Raw genomic sequence first — 12,885 nt, 5'->3', positions numbered from 1 at the left:
CTGGAAAGTTTGTTAGAGCTCTTCAGGAGGGTTTAATCTAGTTTGGCAGGGGGATGGGAACTGGAGCCACAGATCAGAGGATGGGGTAGCCGGTGTGCAGACAGATAGAGCAAGCAGAGAATCTGCTTTAGGAAAGATAAGCAATTGATAGGGCAAAGTGGCAGTCAGTGCGATGGATTGAAATGTGTCTACTTCAATGCAAGAAGTGTTAGGAATAAGGGTGATGAACTTAGAGCACGGATCAGCACTTGGAACTACGATGTTGTGGCCATTATGGATACTTGGATAACACAGGGGCAGGAAGGGTTGTTGGATGTTCTGGGGTATAGATGTTTCAAAAGAAATAGGGAGGGAGGTAAAAGAGTGGCTATACTAATCAGGGATGGTATCACAGCTGCAAAAGGGAGGTTGTGGAGGAGGGTTTCTCAACTGAGTCAGTTTGGGTAGAAGTCAGAAACAGATAAAGAGCAGTCCTTTTAATGACAGTTTTCTGTAGAACTCCCCTCACCCCCGCCAATAGCAACAGAGACACTGAGGAACAGATTGGGAGACAGATTTTGCAAAGGTGCAGAAGTAATAGGGTTGTTGTCATGGGCGTCTTCAACTTCCCTCATATAGACTGGAACCTCCTAAGTGCAAATAGTTTGAATGGAGCAGATTTTGTCGGGTGTGTCCGGGAAGGATTTCTGAGTCAATATGTAAATAGGCCCTAGAGGGGAAGGCACATTGGATTTGGTGCTTGGCAACAAACCAGGTCAGGTGTCTGATCTCTCGGCGGGAGAGCATTTTGGTGAAAGTGATCACAACTCTCTGACCTTTACAATAGTCAGAGGGATAGGAGCAGACGGTATGGGAAAGTATTTAATTGGGGGAGGGGGAATTACAATGCTATTAGGCAAGAACTACGGAAATGCATGATACAAATGTGGAGGTTGTTTAGGGAGCAGTTGCTACAGGTACTGGATAGGTTTGTCCCACTGAGGCAAGGAAAGGATGGTAAGGTGAAAGAACCTTGGATGACAAGACATATAGAACACCTAGTCAAGAGAAAAAAGGAAACTTACTTAAGGTTGAGGAAGCAAGGATCAGACGGGGCTCTAGCGTCTACAAGGTAGCCAGGAAGGAACTGAAGAATGGACTTAGGAGAGCTAGAAGGGGCTATGAGAAAAGTGGGTAGAGTCAAGGAAAACCCGCAGGCTTTCTATCCTTATGTGAGGAACAAGAAGATGGCCAGAGTGAGGGTAGGGCCAATCAGGGATAGTGGAGGGCACTAGTGTGTGGAGTCAAAGGAGATAGGGGAGGTCCTTAATGAAAACTTTGCTTCAGTATTGACCAGTGAGAGGGACCTTGACGTTGTGAGGACAACATGAAACAGGGAGATATGCTCGAACAGGTTGATGTTAGGAAGGAGCATGTGCAAGAAATTTTGAAAAACATGCGGATAGATAAGTCCCCTGGGTCAGATGGGATATACTCAAAGTTATTACGGGAAGCGAGGGAAGAGATTGCTGCTTCTTTGGCAATGATCTTTGCATCCTCACTGTCCACTGGCGTAGTACCAGAAAATTGGAGGGGGGTACATGTCAATCCCTTGTTCAAGAAAGGGAATAGAGATAATCCTAGAAATTACAGATAGTCTTACTGCTGAAGTGAGCAAATTATTGGAGAGGATTCTGAGAAATAGTATTTATGATTATTTGGAAAAGCACAGTTTGATTAGAAATGGTCAGTATGGTTTTGTGACAGGCAGGTCATGCCTTACAAGCCTTACTGAATTCTGTGATGAAGGTACAGCAATGGATGTGGTGTATATGGATTTTAGCAAGGCATTCAATTAGGTTCTACATGGTAGGCTCATCCAGAAAGTAAGGAGGCATGGGATTCAGGGAAATATGGCTGTCTGGATACAAAACTGGCTGTCCAATAGAAGATAGAGGACAGTAGTAGATGGAAAGTATTCAGCCTGGACCTTGGTGACCAGTAGTGTTCTGCAGGGATCTGTTCTGGGACCTCTGCTCTTTGTGATCTTTATAAATGACTTGGATGAGGGTGTGGAAGGGTGGGTTAGTAAGTTTGCCGATGACACGAAGGTTGGTAGAGTTGTGGACAGTATGGAGGGTGGTTGTAGGTTGCAAAGGGACAATGACAGGATGGAGAGCTGGGCAAAGAAGTGGCAGGTGGAATTCAACCCAGAAAAGTGTGAAGCGATGTATTTTGGAAGGTCGAATGTGAATGCAGAATACAGGGTTAATGACAGGATTCTTTGTAGTGTGGAGGAACAGAGGGATCTTGGGGTCCACATCCATAGATCCCTCAAACTTGCTACCTAAGTTGATAGGGTTATAAAGAAGGCGTAAGGTGTGTTGTCTTTCATTGGCAGGGGAATTAAGTTTAGGAGCCGCAAGGTTACGGTGCAGCTCTATAAAACTCTGGTTAGACCACATTTGGAATATTGTATTCAGTTCTAGCCACCTCATTACAGGAAAGATGTGGAAGCTTTAGAGAGGGTGCAGAGGAGATTTATCAGGATGCTGAGTGGACTGGAAGGCAGGTCTTATGAGGAAAGGTTGAGGGAGCTAGGGCTTTTTTCATTGAAGCAAAGAAGGATGAGAGGTGACTTTATAGTGATTTATAAGATGATGAGAGGCATGTTAGAGAGGCTAGTCAGAGACATTTTCCCAGGGTGGAAATGACTATTATGAGAGGACATAAAGAGAAGGTGGTGAGGAGCTTTCTTGATTCACAGTAGTCCATGCAGCGTAGACAGATATACAGTGCGGTCAGGGAGGGCGTGCTAGGATTTTGTCCCAGAAACAGTGTAGGACTGATGATATACAAAGGAAGAAATAAAAAGATGGGTGCTACTCAGTCTAAGGGGAATTAGGGATGGGCAACAAATACTGGTCTGACCAGCGCCACCCACATTCACCTATTGTAACCACTTGGATCACAGTGGTATCAAGCAGTACTTGCTCAGCAATAACCTGCTCAGTGATGCCTGGTTTGGGTTCTACAAGGGCTACACAGGTCCTGACTTCATTACAGCTTTCGTCCAAATATGGGCAAAAGAGCTGAATTCCAGAGGTGAGGTGAGAGGGACGGTCTTTGACATCAAGGTTGCATTCAACTGAGTGTTGTATCATGGAGCCCTCACAAAACTGGAATCAATGCGCATCAGGGGGCAAACTCTCTGGAGGTTGGAGTCATAGCTGACACATAGGAAGATGGTCATGGTTGTTGGAGGTCAGTCATCTCAGCTCCAGGACACTTCTGCAGGAGTTCCTCAGGGTAGCATCCTAGGTACAACCTTTTCGGCTGCTTCATCAATGACCTTCCCATCATAAAGTCAGAGTGAAGTAGTTCACTGATCATTGCACAATGTTCAGCAGCATTCACGACTCCTCACATACAGAAGGAGTCCATGTCCAAATGCAACAAGATCTGGACAATATCCTGGCTTGGGCTGACAAGTGGTGAGTAACATTCACACCACTATGACCATCACCAATAAGAGACAATCTTATTCATGACGACATGGTGGATCAGTGGTTAGCACTGCTTCTTCACAGACCAGTGACCTGAGTTTGATTCCACCCTCAGGCTGTGTGGAGTTTGCATATTCTCCCCGTGTTTGCATGGGTTTCCTCCCAGTGCTCAGGTTTTCCTCTACAGTCCAAAGATATGCAGTCTAGGTGGATTGGCCATGCTAAATTGCCCATTATGTTCAGGAATGTGTAGATTAGGCAGGTTACAGGGCGGATGGATCTGGGTGGGATGCTCTGAGAGTTGGTTTGGGCTTGTTGGGCCAAAGGGTCTGTTTCCACATTGTAGGGATTCTATGATCCTATGATCTAACCACCACTCCTTGGCATTCAACGTGTTACCATCACTGAGCCCCCACAATCAACATCCTGAATAGAAACTCAAATAGACTCACCACATAAACACAGTGGCTACAAGGGCATGTCAGAAACTAGGAATGCTGCAGCAAGTAACTCACCTCCTGACTCCTCAAAGCTTGTCCACCATCTACAAGGCACAAGTCAGGAGTGTGATGGAATACTCCCCACTTGCCTGAATGGGTGCAGCCCTGACAACACTCAAGAAACTTGACACCATCCAGACAAAACAGCCCGCTTGATTGGCACTACATTCACAAGCCTCCACTCCCTCCATCATCAATGCTCAGCAGCAGCAATGTGTACTGTCTACAAGATGTACTCCAGAAATTCACCGAAGATCCTCAGACAGCACCTTCAAACCCATAATCACATCCACCTAGAAGGACAAGGGCAGCAGATACACGGGACCACCACGACCTTCAGGATCCCCTCACCATCCTGACTTGGAAATATATTGCCGTTCCTTCACTGTTGCTGGGTCAAAATCCCAGAAGGAGGACTGCATCAGTTTGAGAAGGCAGCTCACCACCACCCTCTCAAGGGCAGCTAGGGACAGGCAATTAATGCTGGCCTGCCAGTGATGCCCACATTCCACAAATGATTAAATAAAAGCTCTGATGATTTTAGGAAGCTCATTCTATAAATCACTGCACATTCATAAGGAGACGAGAAATTTCACATACCTCAATGTTTTTGCAGGCAACATTCTTCACCACTGCAGGGAAGAGTTCTGAAGCATTTTTTCCTCTAGCAATCATCTGCAAATGAAATAAAACACATACAAACTCTCAGTCACTCTTGAGATGGCATTATTAATTGCATTATACCAAGCTGTTCAAACTGCCTAGGGTCAAAAACACTGTCACCATCTCTGGCAACTTACTGACCAGTCTTCAATAAATAAATCTCATTGGCTGTGAAGAGCTTTGGGACATTCTAAAAGACTTCCTTTTGTGTTTTGATTTCTTATTTCCACTGAATTGTCTACTTTTAATCAAAAAGCAGAGTTTGGATTGGTCTGACCTTAATTGCTGTATGAATCAACAACTGGAACACATCAAGATTAGTCGGCAGCAGCAACTCAAAATAAACATTACCTAAAAACTCCTCACCACATGAGATTCCCCTATGCCTACCTGTGGGCCATTGGAACAAAGAATTAATTCCCAAGTTACATGAGAGTCGACATGTAACTTGATGGTTGGTAACCAACACAGGTCCATGGGTAAACAGAGCTCCATTAAGCCTGCAGGATGTTTCAGAGATCCATAAAAGCTATACAGTAGGATAGGTAATGACTAGGGCTTAACAGACAGTTTATTGACTGTATGCTTGGACTTGTATTGCACTTCCCTTTCAGGCAACATTTCAGGCTTTTGCCCCACCTGAGGATTAAGTTCTTCATGCAGGGTAAATGAAGGGAAACCCATAGATGTATTTGGATTTCCAATGAAGATTTTGGTGAGGTACCACAAGATAAGAACTTACCGCACTGGGAATAATATATTAGCTTGAATAGAGGACTGGCTAACACACAGGGATTTAGAGAGAATGGACAGTGTTGTACATGGAAGAGTCAAAGGCGCAATTACTTCAGGACTCTTTTCATGGACTATTAAGCATCCAATACTAGTGTGGCAAGGATATGTGTAGGTTTTACATGGGATTGGCAGCAAGATGCCAGTAAAGCTGGCCTCAGAAACCAAAATGGTCACCAGACTCGAAACGTTAACTCTGATTTCTCTTCACAGATGCTGCCAGATCTGCCGAGCTTTTCCAGAAACTTCTGTTTTTGTTTCTGATTTACAGCATTTGCAGTTCTTTTGGTTTTCACTAATCTAATGAACCCTTGCTGTACTGCCTCCAATGCATTTACATCATCTCTTTGACATGGAGACCAAAACTGCGCACAGTACTCCAAATGTGCTATCACTAAGGCCTTGTAAAATTGTAACACGACTGGTTTAATCTTCTATTCCAATCGCTCTGCAAATACTCATCACTGTCCCAAGGTCATGCATGCCGAGATCATATACCAATATAACCTTTAGATGGAGCTGAGAAGACATAGATCCTGAACCAACCTGTAGAGATGTAATTCATCATACATTTTAATGCCATACACTGTCATATTTTTAACATATTCCCACTGTATATTGTTATACTCACGTTTTAATTTAAAAGCTGTAACTTATATAATTACATCCTCCTGTGTGCTGTCCAAACCTTTGTTTCTATATCACCATCAGTTGAATTTGCAATTCCATCCCTACTTCCATTGATTCATTATTGAAATTCCTATTCATGTCTCTCTTGCCCTGAGACTAACTATGCTAATATATCCAAGGTTGGCATCCTACTTGGCATCTCCATGATCAACAACGCATTTAAAACTCTATGGCCAGCATTCTCATTTGCAGAAAGTCTTTTCTGCCTTGTGCTTGCTGACCTATACTGGTTCAACAATGCATGTCGTCCTTGTTTCCGGAGTTCTTAAAGGCACTTCCCTATCTCTAACCTCCTCTAGGCCTTACAATCTTTTGTGATTAGCTAGGCACAGAAAAAGAGGAGTGAGAATAAGAGATGAAGAGGTAAGGGTAGAGAAAGAGGGAGAAGACAAGAGAAATATATATAGAAGGGAAGGTCAAAGAAGAAAGAGAGAATAGAGAGAAGTTCAGAGAGAGAGAAAGAGTTGGAGACAGAGATAGGGAAATGATGGTTAAGATCACATTATAATTCATCATATTCTACAAATTGTCATTTGTTATATTTAGATAATTTTTAATTCATTGCCTATCTCTAGTTGTCTTTGACAAGGTGTATTGAGTTTCCTTCTTGAATTGCTGTAGTCTATGTGCTATAGGTAGACCCAAAATTTTGTATGGGAGAAACCTCCAGGAATTTGTCCCAGCAATACCAAAGGATTGGTGTTGCAATTCCATACGTGGACGGTGAGTGACTTGAGGGGAACAGGAGATGGTGGTATTCTTATGTATCTGCTGCCCTCATCCTTCCAAGTGATAGCGATTGTGGGTTAAGAAGGTGCTATCTAAGGAGCCTTGGTGAATTTCTACTGTGCATCATGCAGTCAGTGTACACTGCTACTGTGCATCTGCCAGAGGGATTAAATATTTGTGTTCAGGTGCCAATGAAGTGGACTGCTTTGTCCTGGATGGTATCAAGCTTCCGGAGTGTTGTTGGAGCTGCACACATCCAGGCAAGTGTGGAATGTTCCACCACACACCCAACTTGCACTTTGAGATGTGCCTTTGGGGAGTCAGGAGATGAGTTACTCATAATTAAATGATGTGCATGGTGGCATAATCTTAAATGCCCTATTTTGTGCCCAAAACAAGGTCTCAGATCAACAGAATGCAGACAGGGAAAGAAAGGGCCATCCTGTTTTGCAACATAATAGAGACAAATTAAAATATAAATACAACTCAGAATAATTTGGTATAAATAATGCAGTATGTGCAGGCATGGAAATTGTTATCTACACCACTAATAAATATTTAACGTGGCACCGTGAGTTCGCTGTCTCGGCAGCTGTTCCTGGAACTAGCAACAGCCAGATCCCCACCCATGCATTGCAGAGCTGTTTCTATCCCTTAGGAATCTTAAAGGATCTAGGAAACAGTGTTACTTAAGCAAACCAAGAGTCAAATGAGGTACCCCATTGTATTAATTATGCCAGGATATGAAAACGGTGGTGTAGTGTCCATGACACAGAACCAGTAACACAGAGGCCCAAGCTGCTGGTCTGGGAATTGTTGTATGAAAGCCATTAGAGAAGGGAATCCACCATCCTTACCCAGTGTGACCTACATGTGAATCCAGACACATCGTCAGATGGTTGATGTTTAACTTACCTCACTCAGCGAAAGGCAATTGGGGATGGGAACAAATGTTGACCTCGTCAGCAATGCCCACATCCCATGAAAGAATAAAGAACTGCTAAAGGAAGGATCAATGGAGGAGCAAAATGGTGCCATTCTTTCCTCTCAGTTGCCAACCAGTGTATAAGAGTCAAGTTTTAACCAACCAAGCAGAGAATGACAATGGCATCAAGATAGTTACTATCAATTAATCTATGTCAAAAGCGACAAAGTACAGAAATTTCTATTAACATTTTTCATCAGAAACCTCTATGTATAACAAGTCTCCCGCGTAAACTCATAATGGAACAGCTGAATATCATTTTGATGGAAAGGCTGGAGGAAACTGCAGCACAGGAATTTGGGGATTCTTGTGTATGAATCACAAAACTTTAGTGTACTAGTTAAGCAGATAATAGGGAAGGCAAATGGACTGTTGGCCTTTAACTTAAATGCAATGGCAATATAAAAGTAGGGAGTTCTTGCTAAAACTAGATGAGGCACTAGTCAGATATGGAATAGTGTGAACAGTTTTGGCTTCCTTGTCTAAGGAGAGATATGTTGGTATTGGAGGCAGTATGGAGAACATTCTCTAGGTAGATTCCTGGGATGGAGGGGATTTCTTTTGAAGGGAGCATGGACTTGAGTAGGTTGGGTTGTATTCAAGTTGGGATGTCATATTAAAGTTGTGCAGGTTGTTGGTGAGGCCTATTCAGAACACTGTATGCAGTTCTGATTGCCCTGTTAAAGGAAGGAAATTATTAAACTGGAGAGGGTTCCGTGGAAAAAAATTACTAGGATGTTACTGGGAATAGAGGGTATGAGATATAAAAATAGGCTGGGATGTTTTTCACAGGAGCGTGGGAGGTTGAGTGGTGACCTGTTGAAGCTTATAAAATTATGAGGGGCATTGATAAACTGAGTGATGCGTTCTTTTCCTTAGGTTGGGGGTGTGCAAAAGTAGGGGGCATATTTTTAAGGTGAGAGGAGAGAGATTTAAAAAGGACGTGAGAGGCAGCTTTCTATACATAAGAGGTTGATTATTATGTGGAACAAATTGCCAGAGAAAGTGGTGGATGCTGGTACAGTTGTAATGTTTAAAAGATATTTGGAAAAGTTCATGAATAGGAAAAGTTTGGAGGGATATGGGCCAAATGCAGCCAGGTGGGACTGAATTAGTTTGGGAACATGGTGTGGACTAGTTGAACCGAAGGGTTTGTTTCCATGCTGTACTTCTGAGGAAAGGTTGAGAGAGCTAGCGCTTTCCTCTGTAGAATGACGAAGGATAAGAGGTGACTTGATAGAAGTGTACAGAATGATCGGAGGTATAGGTAGACTGGACAGCCAGAGACGTTTTCCTAGGGTGGAGGTAGCTTTTATGAGGGGGCATAGTTTTAAAGTGAAAGGAGGACAATATTGGGGAGACGTCAGAGGTAGGTTCTTTACTCAGACAGTAATAGGGGTGTGGAATGCAATGCCGGAGAGATTAGTGGAGTCAGCCTCATTAGGGGCATTTAAGCGGCTATTAGATAGACACATATGTGATAGTATAAGGTAGGGGTGGAGGTTAGATAGACCTTAGGTTTAGGGTAAAAGTTCGGCACAACATCTTGGGCCGAAGGGCCTGTACTGTGCTGTACAGTTCTATGTTCTATGTTAAACTCGTCACACTGAAATGACATTTTAGGGAAACTAGGGGAAAATATTACATTCCAGTACACCTCCTAACAGGAGGGGGAATACAAGTAGTAATAGGTGTAAATTGAGTACCTGCACATTCAAAGGCGTAAGGACTCCCTCAATGGGCCAAAGGACCTGTTTCCATGCTACATTACTCTATTACTCTATTCCAATGCTGGAGAAAATCCAAGTAAAATGCAAATAGTGTTTGTGGTCTCTAATTCCATGCCGGCATGTTTTTATAAACGAGTATTATACACTTGACTATAATCCCATCTTTGAATCTATCAAAAATTACTCTAGGGCATTTTTCATTATTTCAGGGGAAGTAGTCAGCATTTGTAATCCATCCCTAATTGTCCTTAAACCAAGTGGCTTGCCCAGCCATTTCAGAGGGCAGTTAAGAGTAATTCACATTGCTGTGGATCTCGAGTCACGTGTCGGCCAGACTCAGTAAGGACATTTTTTTTTATTCAGATGAGAAAGTAGGCAGAGCCTCTGTTTAATATCTTATCTGAAAGATAGTACTTTTAACAGTGCATTTCCTCAGCACTGCACTGAAATTGTCAGTCTGGAGTGTACGTTGAAATCTCTGAAGCTGGACTTAAATCTGAAGGCTTATGGTTGAGGTGAGAGTATGATAAACTGAGCTCCAGTCAACTCTATTTTCACAGGAAAAAATACCTTTGTTAATAAGCTTTCAGCCATCCCATCTAACTGTGTCTACAAGTGGAATCTCCCACATTTTATTCTAAGTGTGGTGGTGTGTGTAAAGATGGATAGCATTCCACCCTCCTCAGCACCACAAACAAAGAAGACCACCATATCTTCTGCCTATCAAATACTTAATGGGTTTTCAACTGGTATCACTTCCCAGGATATGAATGTCACACCCGACCTAAGTATCCTGGGAATCAACAGGCAGCAACTACTGTAAGCCACAACACTGGGTAAGGAGACATGCTGTTGTCAGAACAGCAACCAAATGCCCAAGGGCAGCAGCATGTTTGGAAGTATCTTTTTGAGTTAGGGCTCATAAGAAGAGCTCGATCAGAGAAGTGGTAATAAGAAAGGGAGTGGGATGGTCATCAGAAGCCATTGCACTGTCCATATCTGTGCCTCTGATCATTCCTAAATTGGAGGAGATCAAAGCTAAGACCACTTGCAACCAGTTTGCTCCATTTTAACAGCTGGGAAGACTCCTTCCTTGATAATATCATGACTTTGGTGTGAGGAGGTCAATTGACAACCACTTCAGGCTTTTCATTGGTGACAGGGAAAATTAATTCCTGTGTTGATGGGTGTCTCCCCAGGTGGGTCTCTGGACTCCAAGTTCATTAACATGACCCCAAGGTACTGTCTTCCTCTCTCTAGTTATCCTGATTCTTCCAGCCGAATGAAATCGCACACCTGGATTCAATGTTCAATTCGAAAGGATGAAGTTAGAAAAATCTGCAGGAAACAATTTCATACATGGGCATTTCTCTGAGGGCCTGGGCACAGCAAATCACATCCACAAGATGAAGGAGCAGAAATAGGTCATTTGGCCCTGCGATTCAATCAGACATTGGCTGATCTAATAATTTTCAACTCACTTTCCTTGATTCCTTCTGAGATCATAAGACCATAAGACATAGGAGTGGAAGTAAGGCCATTCCTGCCTTTTCCCCTTACTTGATTCCTTATTGATTAAAGATCTGACTATCTCAGCTTTGAATATACTTAAAGACCCAGCTTCAACAGTCTTCTGCAGTACAGAATTCCACATATTTACTACGCTCTGAGAGAAAAAGATCCTCCTCAACTCTATCTCTAATGGGCAAACCCCTACTCGGACATTATGCTCTTTGGTCCTAGAATTTCCCACAAGGAGAAATAATATCTCCATATCTACCCTTTAACTCATCTTAGACTATGTTTCAGCAAGTTCTCTGCGCAATCTTCTAAACTCCAATGAGTACAAGCCAACCAACTTGACTGCCTCCTGTGCCAGTATATCTTTCCTTAGATAAAGGGCCAAAATAGTTCAGAGTATTCCAGATGTGGTCTGACTAGTTCTTATGTAGTTCTAGAAAGACGTGTACTTCCGTTTGAAATATGGTTCAACATTTGCCTTCCCTATTACTTGCTGAACCCAAGATACCAAGTTTGCTTGATTCTTACACATGGACCCCACAATCCTTCCTGTTGCAGCTTTCTACACTCTCTTCCTCTACAAATAACATTCAGTCTTCTAATCTTCCTGCCAAGTGCATAGCCTCATGTTTTCCCACATTATATTCCATCTGCCATGTTTTTGCCTACTCACTTGACCTGTCTATCTCATTCTCTAGACTCATTGTGTAATTCTCACTCCTAGCTTTTCCACCTATTTCTGTGTCATCTGCAAAATTGGCAATAGTACATTCAATTCCTTTATCCAAATCATTAATACATACTATAAATAATTGAGGCCCCAGCACTGATCCCCGATGGTACTATTAGTTACAGGTTGCCATTTTGTAAATGCCCTCTTAACCCAATTCTCTGTCTCCTATTAGTTTGCCAATCCTTTATCCATGTCAATATACTACTTCTAACACCATGGAATCTTAACTTAAGTAACTTTATGAGCAGTATCTTGTCAAATACCTTTGGGAAATCCAAATATATTACATCTACTATCTCCATCTATCTATTGAACATCTTAGTTGCCCTTTATCTATCCTACTTGTTACCTCCTCAAACAATTCTAATAAATTTGACAGACATTATTTCCCCTTCATGAAACCATGTTAATTCTGCTTGGTTATGTTATGTATTCCTAAATGCTCTAGCATATCCTTTATAATCGGCTCTAACATCTTCCCAATGAAAGATGTTAAGCTAACTGGCCCATAGTTCCCTGCTTTTAATTTCTGTCCTTTTTGATAATGACAGTTTTCCAATCTTTTGGGACTTCATCCTTCACCAAAAGAAGCCAAATTACTACACAAGTTTGGAGGAACCCCGATAATGGAAAACAGATAGGAATTTGTAGGACTTTAGTTGGGCATTAGGATCAATGTTCCAATAAAACTAACATTAATCCATCTATCTTTATAACTAAGGATGCTTATCTTTGATGTGATAATGGGAACTGCAGATGTTGGAGAATCCAAGATAACAAAGTGTGAAGCTGGATGAACACAGCAGGCCAAGCAGCACCCCAGGAGTACAAAAGCTGACGTTTCGGGCCTAGAACACTGATACAATTTTAACCTCACTGCGAAGCCTCTTTCAGGGATGCCTAACCTGAAGAAGTTACCCTCCTCCCTCCGGAGCTTTGATGAAGGGTCTAGGCCCAAAACGTCAGCTTTTGTGCTCCTGAGATGCTGCTTGGCCTGCTGTGTTCATCCAGCTTCACACTTTGTTATGGTTATCTATGACACTGTTTTCAAGAATCT

At 42.5% G+C, this 12,885-nt stretch overlaps 1 protein-coding gene across 7 annotated transcripts in view; it reads right to left on the bottom strand.

Moving 5' to 3' along the window:
- Positions 1–12,885, bottom strand: part of LOC125446744 (AP-3 complex subunit beta-2) — a 199,705-nt gene that overhangs the window by 125,196 nt on the left and 61,624 nt on the right. For all 7 annotated transcript variants that reach the window (XM_059640069.1, XM_059640072.1, XM_059640070.1 and 4 more), the window contains exon 3: positions 4,586–4,660. In XM_059640069.1, the coding sequence (XP_059496052.1) occupies positions 4,586–4,660 (75 nt within the window). The remainder of the gene's footprint in view (positions 1–4,585; positions 4,661–12,885) is intronic.

This window comes from Stegostoma tigrinum, chromosome 36, assembly GCF_030684315.1.
Source record: "Stegostoma tigrinum isolate sSteTig4 chromosome 36, sSteTig4.hap1, whole genome shotgun sequence".
Lineage (NCBI taxonomy): Eukaryota > Metazoa > Chordata > Chondrichthyes > Orectolobiformes > Stegostomatidae > Stegostoma > Stegostoma tigrinum.
Note: the sequence above shows the minus strand (reverse complement) of the source record. Positions and strands in the feature narration are given on the sequence as shown.